Source organism: Molossus molossus, unplaced genomic scaffold, assembly GCF_014108415.1.
Source record: "Molossus molossus isolate mMolMol1 unplaced genomic scaffold, mMolMol1.p scaffold_m16_p_11, whole genome shotgun sequence".
Lineage (NCBI taxonomy): Eukaryota > Metazoa > Chordata > Mammalia > Chiroptera > Molossidae > Molossus > Molossus molossus.
This window is the reverse complement of record NW_023425346.1, coordinates 62,948,029-62,964,049: the sequence shown is the minus strand read 5'-3', so window position 1 is coordinate 62,964,049 and position 16,021 is coordinate 62,948,029. Positions and strand designations below refer to the sequence as shown.

Here is a 16,021-nt window from a genome sequence, read left to right as displayed (position 1 = left end):
GGCTCTACCAGTCCATTTATCATGTGATCTTTGGCAAGTCATCTTACTCATTTGTAAAGCAGGTATAAAATAGTGCATGCTCATCATATTGTGGTGAGGATTGTATGAAGTATGAACACTGTATTTTTATATATTTACTCCATATATTATATTAAATGCATATATAATTATTATATATATAAAGCTTAGAATAGGCACATAGAAAGTACTTCATAAAATTACTATTATTAATTATTATTATTATTAAAAGGCTTTGTTTATTATTTTAATTATGGACAGCCATCCACAATTATTTTTCTATTATAACAACCTGCTTCATGCTAATAAAACCAAAACATGTAAACCCATTTCATAATTCATTCACTAAACAGATATTTACTGACCACCTTACGTGCCAAGAACTACATCAGGCATTTAATATTTAATATTTTTCAGATTTTATTTGGGGATGACTAAAGTTCTCTGCCTCACACTCTTCAGGGCTAAGTGCTCAAATGACATAGTCAAAAACAATTTCAGAGAATGTTTTAACTGGGGGAGACTCTGCTTCTCTTCTTTACTCAACCCCATTCCTTGCCTTTATCTATGCAAACTAATATTTAAAGGCCACTTTTTTTCTTACAGCTTAAAAAAAATTATCTCTTGGATAGTGATCCAAAATAAACAGTTCAAAACAAGATATGCTTTGGAAAAATTTTAATAAACTTGCCTCAGGCAAATTATTTGAATTTACTTGTATTTCTTTCACTTGGCAGGGACATTATTTTGAGATTTAAAAAAAAAGTAAGGAACTAAGAAAAGTGTCTTAAGACTTTACAGATGGATACTTTTATTATAAAGTGACAATTTTCTTAAAAAACTACTATTGAAAGTTGAGAATTGGGAGGCTTTAATTTAATTTAATTGTATAAATTAGACTGGAAAAATAATGAAATCACCAAAAAGCTTAGAATCATTGGCATTGGACTAGATTTTCAACATCTCATCAGCAAATAGGTTCTCACTGAGTGCCTGCTCTTTGAGACTTGCATGCTAAGAACTAGAGAAAAGATGACTACAACAGGCACAACCCTTTCCCCATAGGGTTTAATATCTTACAGGAAATATAAAGTAATAATTTTGAGTAATCAAGGAAATTATTATAATAGATAAATAACTGCCAGAAAATAAATTAATCACCCTTGGGATGTGGCCATTCAATATGGCCCATACTTTGGCACTCCTTTTAAGTATTTTAAAAATCCTGTGAATTAAGATTTTTTTGCCCCAAACTCTTTAAGCCCATTTCCCCTAAGTTCTAAGCTGTTCGGAATATAAAATGAAAAGTGTTCCCATTATCTTTTTTAGCGAGGGAGAAGAAAATTTAACTACACCAATAAAGTGCTGGGAAGAACAACAATGAAGAAAGCTAACACCATGATGGGTACACATAGGCACAGAAGGGATTGTTTGGCCATCATTACTGCTATTGTTTCCTCCAGTTCACTTGTCACACTTCCTTTTTAATAACAGCTAGGAAGGATTTTACTAACTAGTGTGGCTGCAATCATTAAAAATTTGGTGAAATTCCAAAATCCACAAACCCTAGAAATTTTCCTGGATCCCCTACTTGGAGAAATACTGCAAGCAACTTACGACATACTAAATCAGAAAGATTGGACTGGAAAACCATTTATGTAATTTCTCTGCTTTTGTTTTGGGGAATCTTCCAAAAGAAGTGTCTAGAGAATCCGATATAATTATTAGCAGGGTATGCTAACGTGGCTTCAACAATGATTTTACTTTTCTTGTAACTGCACTGAACTCAACATCATTTTTTCCAATGGTGTGTCAACACTGTCCCAACTGACTGACCATATTCTGCCCTAGTGTTGGCTATAGCAAAAAGTGTGAATATAAAACTACCTTCCTCAACTTGATGTTAATTTTAGTAAAATCTCCCAAAATTTACTCCACCCCCCCAAATCGATATTGTTTCAAAGAGTCCATCAGTTTTTAATTCTATTTAAAATAGGAAATAGTAACTTTGTTTGATATTCTATTATTTAAAAAATTATTTTTTCTTTATTGATTTTAGAAAGAGAAGAAGGGAGCAGGAGAAAGAGATGGAAACGTCGATGAGAGAGCACATCAATTGGCCGCCTGCTGCATGCCCCACACTGGGGATTTGGCCCACAACCTGAGCATGTGCTCTGACCAGGAATTGAACTGGCGACCTCTTGGTGCATGGGTTGATGATCAACCACTGAGCCACATTGGCCAGGCTACCTTTGATATTTTAAAATAATTCAAGAGCCTATTTTAGCTATGAATTTCCTCTTAATTAGTTAGTCATCATAACTAATAACTAGCAAACACATTTCTTTCTTTTTTTTTTCTTCACCATCATAAAAGTATATTGCTAGAAGATAAGGAGGGTGAGGGGATTCTCACACAATCCTAACCACGTTGATCAGTGCTGCTTCCAACTACTAACTTTCAGCTGTTGGCCTCCACTGTTGGTCACACCCTAACTGAAATTTTAGGAGTAACTGTTCAGCTTCCATCAGGCAGAAATCAAAAGTGATACAACCCTGATGCTGAATCTAGGTCAATGTGGCTGCCCACTTTGCAACTAACTTTGCTTCTAATAACCAAAAAAAAAAAGAGTAAGATGGATTCCAATTCTTACATACAGGAGACCTTTTGAGGATACTGTCCCTGACTTCTAGATATCCTTTGATATACTGGACTAAACAGACAGAAGTTTCCACAGTTTCTAGGTTAATTTAAACCAAAAAAGTCAAGCAATACAAAACAAAGCTTTAAACATTTGTCTTACATTAGGTGTAGGGTGTTTATATTTGTGAGAAAGAAGGGAAATTTCAGTATTTTGATTAGCTACTTTACATTATTTTTTCCTTTTAAAAATTTCAACTGCAAGGAAATTGAATCAAGTAAATTTGAACAAAAGGGGTGAGAACTCCTCTTTGACGCATGTTTTTCCCATGATTCTCATTTATATGCCATTTTATTTTTATCCCAGAAATAAAACATATTAAAATTGTGATGCATTTCTATTTCAATTATTTAAATTAATTTTAAAATTAACTTTTGACTTTTCTGTCATGTTCTCTTATAATCCTTGATAAAATACCCGTTTCTTTCCATTTCTTTTTATTTTTTAGTCCCTTGTTTGTGAAACTTGTGGTAAACACAAAGCTTGACTGCTTTCAATTTATTTGCTAACCAGTTCTATTGTTTATTATTTTCTATTTTAGAAATAAATTCATAACATCTGGAAGTTTTAAAAATCCATTATAAATCCAAAGACTCCCTAAGCTGGAGAGAGTGATCTCCCTTTTTTCAGATGGAAATACTGGGAGTAATTAGCTTAATGAAAATTACATGAATCCTAAAGGATACAAAAGAAATAGATTACTTTCCATGTATTTAGTTTAATGAAGTGTTTCATATATATATATATTTATTTATCCTCACCCGAGGACATTTTTCCATTTTTTGTACAGATAGAGTGGGAGGGAGAGAGAGGAAGAGAAAGAGAGAGAGAGAGAAACATCGACGTGAAGGGACACATCGAGTGGCTGCCACCTACACGACCAATCAGGGCCGGGGACAAACTGCAACCGAAGTACGTGCCCTTAGCGGGAACCGAACCCGGGTCTCTCCGGACCGCAGGCCGACGCTCTAACCGCTGAGCCAAACCGGCCAGGGCAAGTGATTCATATTTTAAATCACATGCCATTTTATATTTAATTGCATACTGTATGCAAGGCCACATCATAGCTACTATGGGATATAAAATGATGAATAAACTTAAATCTTGCCCTCAAGTAGCTTTCAGTCTGTTAAAGGAGATAAAGAAAATGTTACAAATGAAAAGAAACTAAGAGTCATGAGAAAGGTAAAGGAAATTAGAAGAGGAGTTGAATTATCTCAATAAGGGTGGATCTAAAAATTCCATTTTTAGGTGATCTTTAGGCTGAGTCTTGAACATTGCATAGGATTTGAGCGTGTAGAAGTGAACAAAGCTTGTTTCATGCAGTGTCAGCATATGCAAAGGCATGGAAACAAATAAATATGCTAGGTATTGGGAAAAGAGAGACATTCAGTTTGTTAAGCAAGTAGTGCTTAAAACAGGATGAAATGCATATCAAAAATTACCTAAAAGAGGTGGGCATGAAAAATAGAGAGGATGGCTAGCTATTAGACAATAGAATTGAAGTAATAGTAATCTATTTAATATCTCCCAAAGATGAACACTTTAAATAACCAAGATGGCATAATTTCTATGTGGAAAGTCCCTACTTGGAAAGGTTTGTTTTCATTAGTCAGATGTTCTGACTTAATCACTTCATGAAATGTAGCTAACATCTGTAAAATGGTGAAGGGTAGAGTCAAATTCCTGGTCTGGGTCTTGTAAATTTTAAGAAATGCCTATATTATTAAACACCTAATTTTTCACCACACTTATTTATTTACTTTTCAATAAGTTTAAATCCTTGAAGGATACATCATCACATGAATTTGGTGTCCCAATGGCCTTAGCAGGAGGTTGGCTTCGGAACCATGCCACTGTTTCCATGGGCAGACGTGATCTTCCTTCAAATCACTCTGAGTTACTTCAGTTTGCCAGCAGAAGTCATAGTGTTGTTCTTTATGTCATACACATAGGCACATTTTTTGCTCAAATAGAATTCAGTTTTATCTCAAGCATACATATCTTCAATTTTAAGAAGAGCTTTGTGTTCCTTCTGTTCCAAATACCCTACTTAAGCCAGTAAAAGTGACTTTGGACCACAGCCTTCAGACATACCTGCCATTTTAGAAGTTTTGTTTCCAGCAGGTCTCTACAGGCTCCAAGATGACAGAAAGGAACATCTTGCATTTTATTTTTTTTGTTTGTTTGTTTGTTTTTTATCCTCACCCGAGGACATTTTCCATTTTTTGTACAGATAGAGTGGGAGGGAGAGAGAGGAAGAGAGAGAGAGAGGGAAACATCGATGTGAAGGGACACATCGAGTGGCTGCCACCCGCATGACCAACCAGGGCCGGGGACAAACTGCAACCGAGGTACGTGCCCTTAGCGGGAACCGAACCGGGGTCTCTCGGGACCGCAGGTGGACGCTCTAACCGCTGAGCCAAACCGGCCAGGGCAGGAACATCTTGCATTTTAAATACTTCATTACAATTCATTAATTTTTTTTACTTTTATTAATATCTCCTATGAACAAGAATCTATGCTTGCTGCTGTTTAAAAAAAGGGTTGGGCTAAAAAATAAGAATGGAATATAAAAAGGAATTAAATAGATACATAAATATAAAACAAAACTACTAAAATAACCTGAAAGACTCCAGAGGTCAACACTCAAATCCTTAGGAACAAGAGGCGCCCATTTGCCATAGCCTCCTTCTACCCAGAATCTAATGTTGGTATGATTCCATAGACCAAGAACATACATAAATATAGAGCTTCTTTAAACATGATTTAAGAAATAGACAAAAATAAAGTCTTCAGACAGTTCAGCAGGATCATTTTTAAATGAGCCATAATGCTGATCTGAAGAGGAGTTAGTTTAATAGAGTAATAGTCATGATAAGTTAAACATAGAAATGCCACATTTACTTCCACTTATTTGGGGAGAAAGAAGCAAAAGCCTCTAAATCCCTGTGTCCTTAAGAATTATTTATATTCAAATAATTCTGGATTGCCATTGAGTAAATTAACACTAAAAATATTGATAGGAATTAAAGTCAGTCTCCACTAGAAGCATGGAAGTACAATAAGTTTGGCTTTGGTTTATCTCTTGCTTCTATCAGAAGATTGTGATTCGGGCCTTCTTTTTATCTTCAGACAGAATTGGCTACATTTGAAAAGCTGTTGCAGCTGTGTTGGATACTGCTGAAAATTCCTAAGTATGACTCAGATGACAAATTATATTTGATAGAGTCTAGTGGGATGTGCAGACTGGACCTTCAATCCTGAGAATAATGCAGTTAACTGAAGACCCAACAGGAAACTCTTGAACTCCTGCAAAATGTTGTATTCCAACTTCTGTGTCACCTTTGTGGTACAATTTATAAAGTAATTACACTGTTCTGGGATGAGTCATTGTGTTAGGTAATGAGATAAATTCCAACTTTCTATGAATATTCAAATATAATTACAATAATAATTATAATGACAAATCATTATCATTGAAACATCAATATATAAAGACTTCATTCAAGAGGATACAATTCTAATAATTCAGAACTTTTTACAATTCAAGCACGTATATTATAGCAGTTTCCAGAAATTTTTACTAGCTCATATTTTTGTCAACATTTAAAAGTATATGTGTATATTATATATAAAGTATATGTTTATATATGTATATAAACATATATAGAAACAGACACAAACACATGTAAATTTCCTTGCGTTCCCTAAGAATGGACTCCATCATTCAGTATAAGTTAGTGAATATTTATTCAATTTTTTAAAAATTACTACAATACTGGAAATGACTTAGAGATTAAGGATAAACCAAAAATCATGTTTTTTTAAATTGACCATTAACTCTATAACTTTATTTTTTTTCTCTTCTCTATCCTTTTACAATCACCCATTAGAAAAAAAATTACAAGATTTAATACCAAATTTCTATTCCCCCAATTCCTAAATTGTATAAAAATATTGTTACTGCAATCAGTGACTAATCTAAGTGGAAAACATGGTGAAAAAAATTTGGAAAGTGTGCTATGTAGTTCCAATTCCAATGAGTAATTTTGAGAGTCCTGTAACCTCTTTGAACTTTCTGTTTAATCTTGAGGTAATTTTCAGCTGAAAGATACAAGGATAGAAATACAAAACTTTAGGCTTAACAGAAAAGCCTAAGAAAACATATATTTCCTTTGAGAGAGAGATTTCATGAGTCCAAAATGATTACATTGTAGCGTACTTCATTTTACCAAATGTCAAGGAAATGTGAGTCTTGTCTAATTTTCTAGGCTAAAAAGAAGTGGTTATCAATATAGTTCTATAAGAACAAAAATAAGGGAAAAATTAACTCTACCTGAGGAAATTAAAGAAAGGGTCTTGAAAAATTGATCAGAGTAATCACTCAAATAATTGCCTATCAAGTACCACTACCAATATCATGGCCACAATCTTAAATATCTATGGTTAGATACACCCAAGTCCTTAACTACAACATGGCAGTTTACAACCATCTTTGGTTCTGCTACACACATATTGGTATTTGTTCAAATTCTTTTAAAGAAAACACAACTCTTCAAATATGATTTTACCTGTGTAAAATAAGTGAACTGATTACTTCTCTAGGAATAGTGAAGAAAATTTGCATTATATTTTATAATTGTTTTTACCTTATTCTTATTTAGACTGCAATTCTGCTATGGATCTAGTCATATAAAAAGATCCATAAAAATAATGCATCTCCTTGTCTTAAGAAAGAAAATTACACATGAAGCAGTACAATGAGAGAGGGAGGGAGGGAGGGAGGGAGGGAGGGAGGGAGAGAGGAGAGAGGGAAGGAGAGAGAGAGCTAGAGCGAGAGTGAGAGAGAGAGAAGTTTTCCATGTGTTTTTCATGGTGGAGAACATTGATTTTTTTATTGCTATTGTAGAGAGCACTGCTGACATTCACTGGCCTACTGAGTTCATCACAGCTGTGCTTATGCATCTCTCCCAAGCTCTGTTTTCTACTGAACTGGAAAAGATTTGAATGTTTGGTTGATAATTTGCCACACTCTTGCTTTGCCTCATCTTTCCAGTCACTCTTTTTCTTAAAGGAGAGCTAAATTAATCAGTGCTTTAGCTGGTGCAGGTGTTTAGAATTATGTTAAAGCTCCAAATGCAATCCAGAGAGCAAAATGGAATGTTTGTGTGAGCTGGGTAATATCCATGAAGCCAGGGATATATAGAAAGAAACGTGTGTCTAGACTCACCACTGTGTATATTTCACACAGTCGTGGTACAAGCTCAGATCCACACCCATTTGACACTGTATTAGAAAATGCATTGACATGAGGAAGAGGACTAGGATCTGGGAGACAGAATGCAAGGATCCTAGTTCAGGACCTTCGTATACTCTCGAGGTGTTGAACAATGATAAATCAGGAAATCTGGAGTATAAGATTTCTTATCTACAGTTCTCTCATAGATATCTTAAGATATTACAGCACTTTTATGTGCAAAATATCACCTAACTTTTCTTAAATGAATGCATCAATCATGAATTTTCTTTATGAGTATAAATGAGCATTCAACTTTTATTTGCATAGCTAAGCAAATTAAGAATTTTAGGACAAACCAAAAATACAATAGAAATTTTACATGTAATGCTTGAAATAAAGCAATCGTTTTTAAATATCTATTTTTTCCTCATGGAAAATAATTCTAATAAAGATTCAAGTCTAGTCAGTGTGGCTCAGTGGACTGAGTACTGTTCCATGGACTGAGAAGTCCCAGTTCAATTCCCGGTCAGGGCACATGCCTGGTTGCGGGCTCAGTCCCCAGTAGGGGTGTGCAGGAAGCAGCCAATCAATGTTTCTCTCTCACATCAGTGTTTCTATGGCTCCCTCCTCTCTCTCTAAAAAAAAATTAGTAAAAGCATACTTAAAAAAAATTCAATACATTTCAACATTATTGACCATCTGAAACAATATGATAATGAATACACATATATGATTTTTTTATGCAAGTGTCAAAGACACCAGGAGAAAAATGAATCATATTTCTGAATTGGTTTGAACACAAGGAAATGTTTTTAAGTACAAAAATGAAGGTTACTGAAAGATGGAAAGATGTAGATATGTCTTTTTTCCCAATGTGTCCAGTATGATCCAAAAGAAATCTTATTTTCATGACCATTCAATAGTTACTTTTTTCTCCTCAAGTAGCGACTTTCCAATCTAAAAGCAGAAGATGCACAATGATTGGTCCAACCAGTTCTCCTTTCCTGTCATCAGATGATGTCATCAACATTGGGACATCTTTGTGCTTTTGTAACTGAGGCTGTGGAGAAGCAAGTGTCCCACTGTCTGTGATTATGCAATAGATGTTCACCTGGGAATATATATATAACATGTGAATTGAGTAAAAGTTAAGTAACATGAATTGGGAGAAAAAGAGATGAAAATAAGTTTAAGAAGGGAAAAAAGGCTTTGATTTTGGTCTTAAAGAAGTGATTTTAATGAACTGATGTGAGACAAGGAGAATTTTATGTGTGCACACATGCATGGAGGTGGGCATGCTTAAGTTAACATGGAAAAAAATTAAATAAATGAAGGTGATCTTAACTACAATACAAAAGCCTGTGTAGGATATAGAGATGAATGATTGAATTATGGACTGATGATTTGAGTGTTAAGAAATATCTTGCTTACTAGAAATATCTTGATACTATGGACAACATTTTTCTTGCAAAAATTTAATAAAGAACTAGAAATGATATATGCCCCTTTCTCAGACATGCTCCATAAATTACTCCCTCCTTAGATCCCGAAATACATTGAAAAGCTGTGTTAATGTGGCCCAAAATCTACACATATGAAAGTCTAAATTTGGAAATCTTTATACCAATTCAGATAAAATGAAAACTTCTTTGGGTACTCTTTTGATATTCCATGTGCTAAGCTCTTTATTTTCCTGTTTCTTAAAACATCAAGACATGTAAAGGCTAAATTTTTCTCTAGAAAAATCTTTGCTGGCTTTCACCAGCAGCATAAAAATTTGAACTCTCCCAAGAAATCACTCTTTGGCTGGCTAAAGACATTTGTGAGAAATAGAAACAGCAATAGATAAGTATTTAACTTTTAAAATGCCATTCAAACATAGCTCGAACACTTAGTTTTTTGACATTCGCCTGAAATTAAACTTCCAGGACCCAGGGTGGGTGGATGAGTAGAAGAGACAAACAGGCTATTCTTTCAGTTAATCGTTTACAGTTCCCCCTTTAAATTGAGTTAGAGTGGAATCTGGCAAAAGCCCAATATAAAAAACTTCTAGGAAGATAAGGTTTGCAAATTAGTCATGCCCAAGCAAAGGGCACCAAGTACTTTCTTAAAATTATGCAAGTAATGTTATGAGGGGAAATAAAAAATACATACATTTTATTATTTTATAAAAACAGAAGGCAGAGCATTTAGATACATATGCTTAGCCTACACAAACATATATGTGACTAAAATATGTAACAAACTGATGTGTAAACAGATGCATATAAGCTCCAGATGTGCTATTTTTCTTACTTTGTGGGTCGTGTCTTCTATAAGAGAAAAAGACATATTAATCATTTCTTTTACTGCTAAGGGGATGGGTGCTGCTCTCATATTTCAGAAAGGGGCTGGAAAGTGAGGGAAGCCAAACTTTTTCCTATTTAAGGCCAAAGCAAAGGAATCTCAGTGGCTGACTTTTATGACGGGCCCGGTGCTGAAGGGCAGGGAACAACTGATGGTGCTACTTTGAACTGCTTTTCTTTTCTCCTTTTTGCACAAAGAGTCTCATGTCTGATATTTAGACATGATGAGCTTTGTGCAAAAGGGGACCTGGTTACTTCTTACTCTGCTTCATCCCACTGTTATTTTGGCACAACAGCTCCCGGGAGGTGAGTAGGTACTGATTTCAAAAAACTTTATGGGTTTTTTGTCTTACTTCTGGTTGCAAAAAAGATATCCAGGGGGAATCAGTCTCTTAAAAGACCATTCACTCTGTAAGCTTCCAATTGTAAAATGTAGGAGTGACTATGATGGTGCTTTGTTATTACATTTACTTAGAAAGAATATTGTCATTTTTGTATTTAAAAGTTTTTTGGTTGTTTAAGATAAAGATGTTTTTGTACTTATTTGTTTTCATGTTAACGGCACTGGAAACTCTTAAAATGGCTTTTAAAAGTTCCACTCCTGGGTTGTTAACATCTTGGAATGCTTCCCTAGGCAGTCTGGAAGTTATCGGGCTCTTGTAATACGTTTATGCTTTCCTTTGTATGTTGGATTCTTTGTAAGGATAAAATATTGAGCATTGTTTTTTAAATAAGAAATTGCATTTTAAAAATAGTATGCATTAAGAAGAGTCTAAAGAAAAATACTGCACACTATTAGAATTTCTAAATAGTTTTATATAAAATGGCAACAACATAATATTCTGAATCCTTTAAACTGGTTCAAACTGCTCAAAATGTTTCATGGTTCCTATCTTTTTTCTGTTTCAAGCACTTACATGATTAACTAATACATATTTTCTAATAGTTTGTTGTTAAGGATGTAGTGTTTTACATATGTTCTACATTTTACCTATATGTACATTAATAAAGAGAATATTTAAAACATCTTCAACAGAAATATTTGACTTTTCTGCAAACAAGGTAAAGTCACTAGTACTGTTTGACTTCAAAAAGGTTGATTTATTGTATTTTCTAATAAGGGCAATGATTTTCATGTTCTGATTTTCCCCAAACTACATTTGTTTCATTATTTTATTATGTGAAAATATTCGTTTTAATTCATATGTTTCTCTTAGTCATGAAAATGCTGGACGTTTGGAATACAAACTTAAGTAGAAATAAATATTTAAACATTAAATTTGAAGGTGCTATAAGAAATCATTACACATTAATTTTTATTCACACATAATTAAAAATATTCACATTTAAACCTATAGTTTTTGCAAATATGGTGTTTGAAAATGGTTTTCTTTATTTTTAGTACCAAATATCTTTGATACCTCACAGGTCATATATGTAAATAGGGGAGAAACACCCAATGACATTTCTTCAGTTATATTCAGCCTATGGCTTCAGAAGAAAAGAAACACCCATATGCCTTATCCCCTTCATTCCCCGCCCCTTTATTCCTCTTCTCCCTTCCTTTCCCCTCCTTCTTATCTGTCCACCCCTTTGGGCTCCTTTGCACTTCCTCCCCCTTTTCATTCTTTTACTCATCACCCCACCCCCTTCCTATGTAAGCCCATCTCTCCTCTCTCCTCTTCCTGTCACCCCCTCCCTCATCCTCATGTGTCCTCCTTATGCCTCCTCCTCTTTTCTTCCCTCCTCCTTCTTTCTTTCCTAGAATCCTCAATTCTCCATCCTTTCTTATTTCTCTCCCCTTTTCCTCTCCATTCTGTCCCTCCCAGAAGATGCTAAAACTCCCAGTCCTTGGCTAGAATACCAAGTGACTGTTACAAAACCCTCACCTCAATAAAGACTTTTACTTTTTTCAAGCTCTTAAATTCTTCTGATTTCTGAAAAAAGAGAAAAGAAAAAGAAAAAATCACAGAGTGTCTACTTGTTGGAAAGACTACAAACCTTTGGTGTTTAGTTCAAAGACTGACAAAATATTTGTAATTGCCTAGTGGTTATAATTTTTATGAGCACTTTGGCTATGTTTATTCTAAATCCAACTTTAGGGTGGAAAAATGTTTGATACTTAACATTGTCTTTATATCACATACTTTTAAAAAATTTCCCTTTCTCTTTAGCTGCAGAAAATAATTAACGGCTACGAATTTTGCTCACACATTTGTGTGCTTTTAAGTTCAAAAGAGGTTGAAAGGGATTTTGTTCAGCTTATTGTTTATATTTGTCATGGAAAAACGTTTAAGAATTTTTTAAGATAAGACATCTTATGTTCCCTATAGGTTTCACAAGAAAGTTTTGCTGGTGGATGAGCTTTGGGGAGGTTACAGGAGGTGGCTGAGTATACAGCACATTGAGAACAGTCACATACGGGTTTCTTACGTCTGCCCTGAGAATCCCTGAGAGAAATGGCACAGCTCTAAGGAACACTCATTTCTAGTCTTCTCACACACATTTCCTGGAACAGAAAACATGTCCTCACAAAGAATTGTGATCTTTTTATAAATTTGTAAAAGTTCTGTTTAATTCGTGTATTTTATTCCACCAATGGAGAAATGTGGTCTGGTTTATATTTCCTGTAGTTTATAAACATGCCAAATTTTAAGCACAAAGACTCACCGCCTAGTGGCTGACAGGCAGAGTTACATAACCAATGCCATCAGAAAGGTTACACACAGCTGGAATCTGTATTTTGTAATGATATTTTAAAATATTACATGTATAAATTTTAAATATTAAATACTACTTTTCTAAGAAAATAAGAATATTACTGATCATATATTGCCAAATACATATACTCGCACACAATAATAATAATAAAGAGTCTCTGGAAATGAGCTTGATATTATGGCCATTTTCAAAATCCACATATAACTATTCTACATATATAACAACTTTTTTTTTAATAATTTTCATGTTTCTGATATACTTTATTTGACATAAGTATTTTAGCACCACTCATTAGATAGATAAATGAGAAGATATCACTAAATAATATTGCTTTATTGAGGCAGAGAGATAAACTATATTTTAATTAAAAGTGTTCTAACTTTTGAGATTATACTTTGCTATTCTGGTAATTTCACTGTGACAATGAATTGTGGGCCTTTGTTTTAGAATTAGAAACTGTAAATGGACTCAGAGGGTCAGTTCCTCATTATAGGTTATGAAAATCTGTCCTGTTATGCTATAAAAAGAAAATTTGTAACAGATCAAACAGCATTCAAGTTTTCTGATTTGTGTTGCCCCTATAATGAAACACACCTAACTAATGGGAAAAAATTAGCAGAAAAATTACTAGAAACAATTATACCTTTAAGAAGAGAGAATGAATATTGGCTCACATGTTTCAGCATCAGACGTCTAACATGGATTCATTGCTTTAGTTGAGATTAAACAACTAGGAAATGACAGTTAAGACTAAAACTGAAATTCAGTTAAATTCTAGATAATTAGAAGAAATAAAATATATATTAAATTCAGAGTATATAAGTTTTCTTTTAAAAATATTTCTATTGATTTTTAGAGAAAGAGGGAGGGAGAGGGAGAGAGAGAGAAACATTGATGTGAGAGTGGAACATGAATCGGCTGCCTCCTGCACACCTCTGGTTGTAGGATCCAGCCAGAAACCAGGCATATGCCCTGACCAGGAATCAAACTGGCAACCTGCCAGTGCATGGGACTATGCCCAAACAACTGACTCACTCTGGCCAGGCCTAAATTTTCTTATTTTTGCAACTGTTTGTCATTGAAGAGAGGTACTAAAAAATTATATATTATTATAGAAAACCTATGAGCTAATGTATTTCTAAAGATTAAAAAAAAAGTAGATATTTTTGTTAAGCACTCCACTTCAAATCTGTAAATCTATTTTTTAAACAAGAAGCTCACTTATAATTTAATCAGAAATTATCTTCAGTCCTGTAATGTAAATTACAAGTAAATAAAGTATTAATATAAAATATTGTTTTTCATTTATGATAACTCATATTTCCTTACCACCTCCAGAGTAGTCAACATCAGATGATCTAAATACCTATGGCTAAGTAGATATTCTGATTAAATTCTGGAATTAAACATCCCAATATTTTAGGAGTCAACAAATTCATTGGAACAATTCTGGGAAAGAAAGAAAGAGTGCAGTTATGTGCCTTTTAACTAGTGAAAATTCCTGGATTGATTTCTTGTTTACAGATTTATTTTTAAAAATCTAGAACCATTGGCTACAAGTTTTCCAGGAGAAGAGTTGAGATTTTAGATAGCTCCTCAGAAAAGTCTTTATTCCACACCTCCAGAGTTGCATGCCAGACCTTGAATTGTCATTCAGAGAAAAGAGTGCCATCTACTGAAGGCCCATGTTTTTCATTGGGGATGATTTCTTTGGTGCAAAGTTCCAAAGGTTTGTGGCCAAGCTCTTTCATTTTGTAACATCAAATGATATCACCGTCTTGAAGTGATTAGAGTGGATTGCTTCAGAGTTAAAGTTTTAAACATGAAAGATGTTATTGCCTTTTCTAGACATGAAGAACATTTGTAGTTTTCAGGTCTACAATAACTTTCTGGAAATGTCTCAGGGGACTGTTTCTTATAAAACAGTTTTCCCTGGAAAAAAAACTCAGTCCCATTGTTTTCCACACTCAAAAGGGGGAGGGGAGAGTTGTATGGAGTGAAAAAAAAAAAAATCCAGAGTTTTCTAAGGGAAAACTTTGCCTGTTTCATGTCAAGATGACAACGGAAAAAATGAGATAGATATTCTTACACAAATCATTTGTTAACTGCAGTTTGGGGAGTTACATTAACCACTAGAATGTCTGTCTGAGTCTAATGAAAACACAGCAGAAGTGGATTCCTTTCAGATTAACTAACAAATCCCTTGTATTTTCCGTAACTGAGTTCAAGAACTGCCATTTAAAATGTAATCTTAATGAACAAAAGGAAAAGTTCAAACAAGAGGACAAAAAATAAAAATGCTCAAAAGATGTAAAAATCAAAGATCAAGGATCCAGAAACTATTAACAATTCAGTTTGCTTTTAAAACTCACATTCAGAAATTACTGCTTCAGTAAAATGGCATTTACTTTTCTGAAATGTTTTCTATAGTATTTGGTGTGGAGGATGGCAAACAGAGACCGTGTTTCTCAAGTTAATTAAAATCAGACAACTACTCTTTGGAGCTACATTGTATGTTCATAATGTCTAAACTTAGAAGAGATGCATTAATGATGTTAGAAGTTTGTTAATATAAATTATTTAGTAACTATGTTTTCTGAAAATCAATGTTTTAGTGTGACATCCTAATTATGTTTTTGACATTGGGTATAGAAGCCTTATCTGTTTGCTGCTGTTGTTGGAACACTACTTTTCTGTATATAGCAAAATGTATGTTAGGTTTTCTAGTCACATGTGAATCTTATTGGTGGTCTGGATGTCATTAGGGTGGCCTTGGAATATAACTTTTTTCATAAGGTCAGGAGAAAATAAACAACAGACTTAAACTCCAAACGTTAACTTCCTGGTTGGAGACTAGATAAGAAAGATATTCTGCAGAAAACTGGTATCCCTTTCAAAAAAATCTGCTTTTTTAGACTCTGATTTTAAGCTTGTAGGGTTTAAAAACCTTAAAGGAGTAGGGCTTTGAAGCTGGCACCTTTAGTCCTATCCTGC

General features: G+C 34.1%; 1 protein-coding gene across 1 annotated transcript in view; it reads left to right on the top strand.

The window, feature by feature from the left end:
• The first annotated feature begins 10,434 nt into the window (after window positions 1-10,434).
• COL3A1 (collagen type III alpha 1 chain) overlaps window positions 10,435-16,021 on the top strand; it is a 40,876-nt gene continuing 35,289 nt past the window's right edge. Inside the window, exon 1 of the mRNA XM_036254756.1 lies at window positions 10,435-10,612. Coding sequence (XP_036110649.1) covers window positions 10,528-10,612 — 85 coding nt within the window. The 5' untranslated portion in view covers window positions 10,435-10,527. The remainder of the gene's footprint in view (window positions 10,613-16,021) is intronic.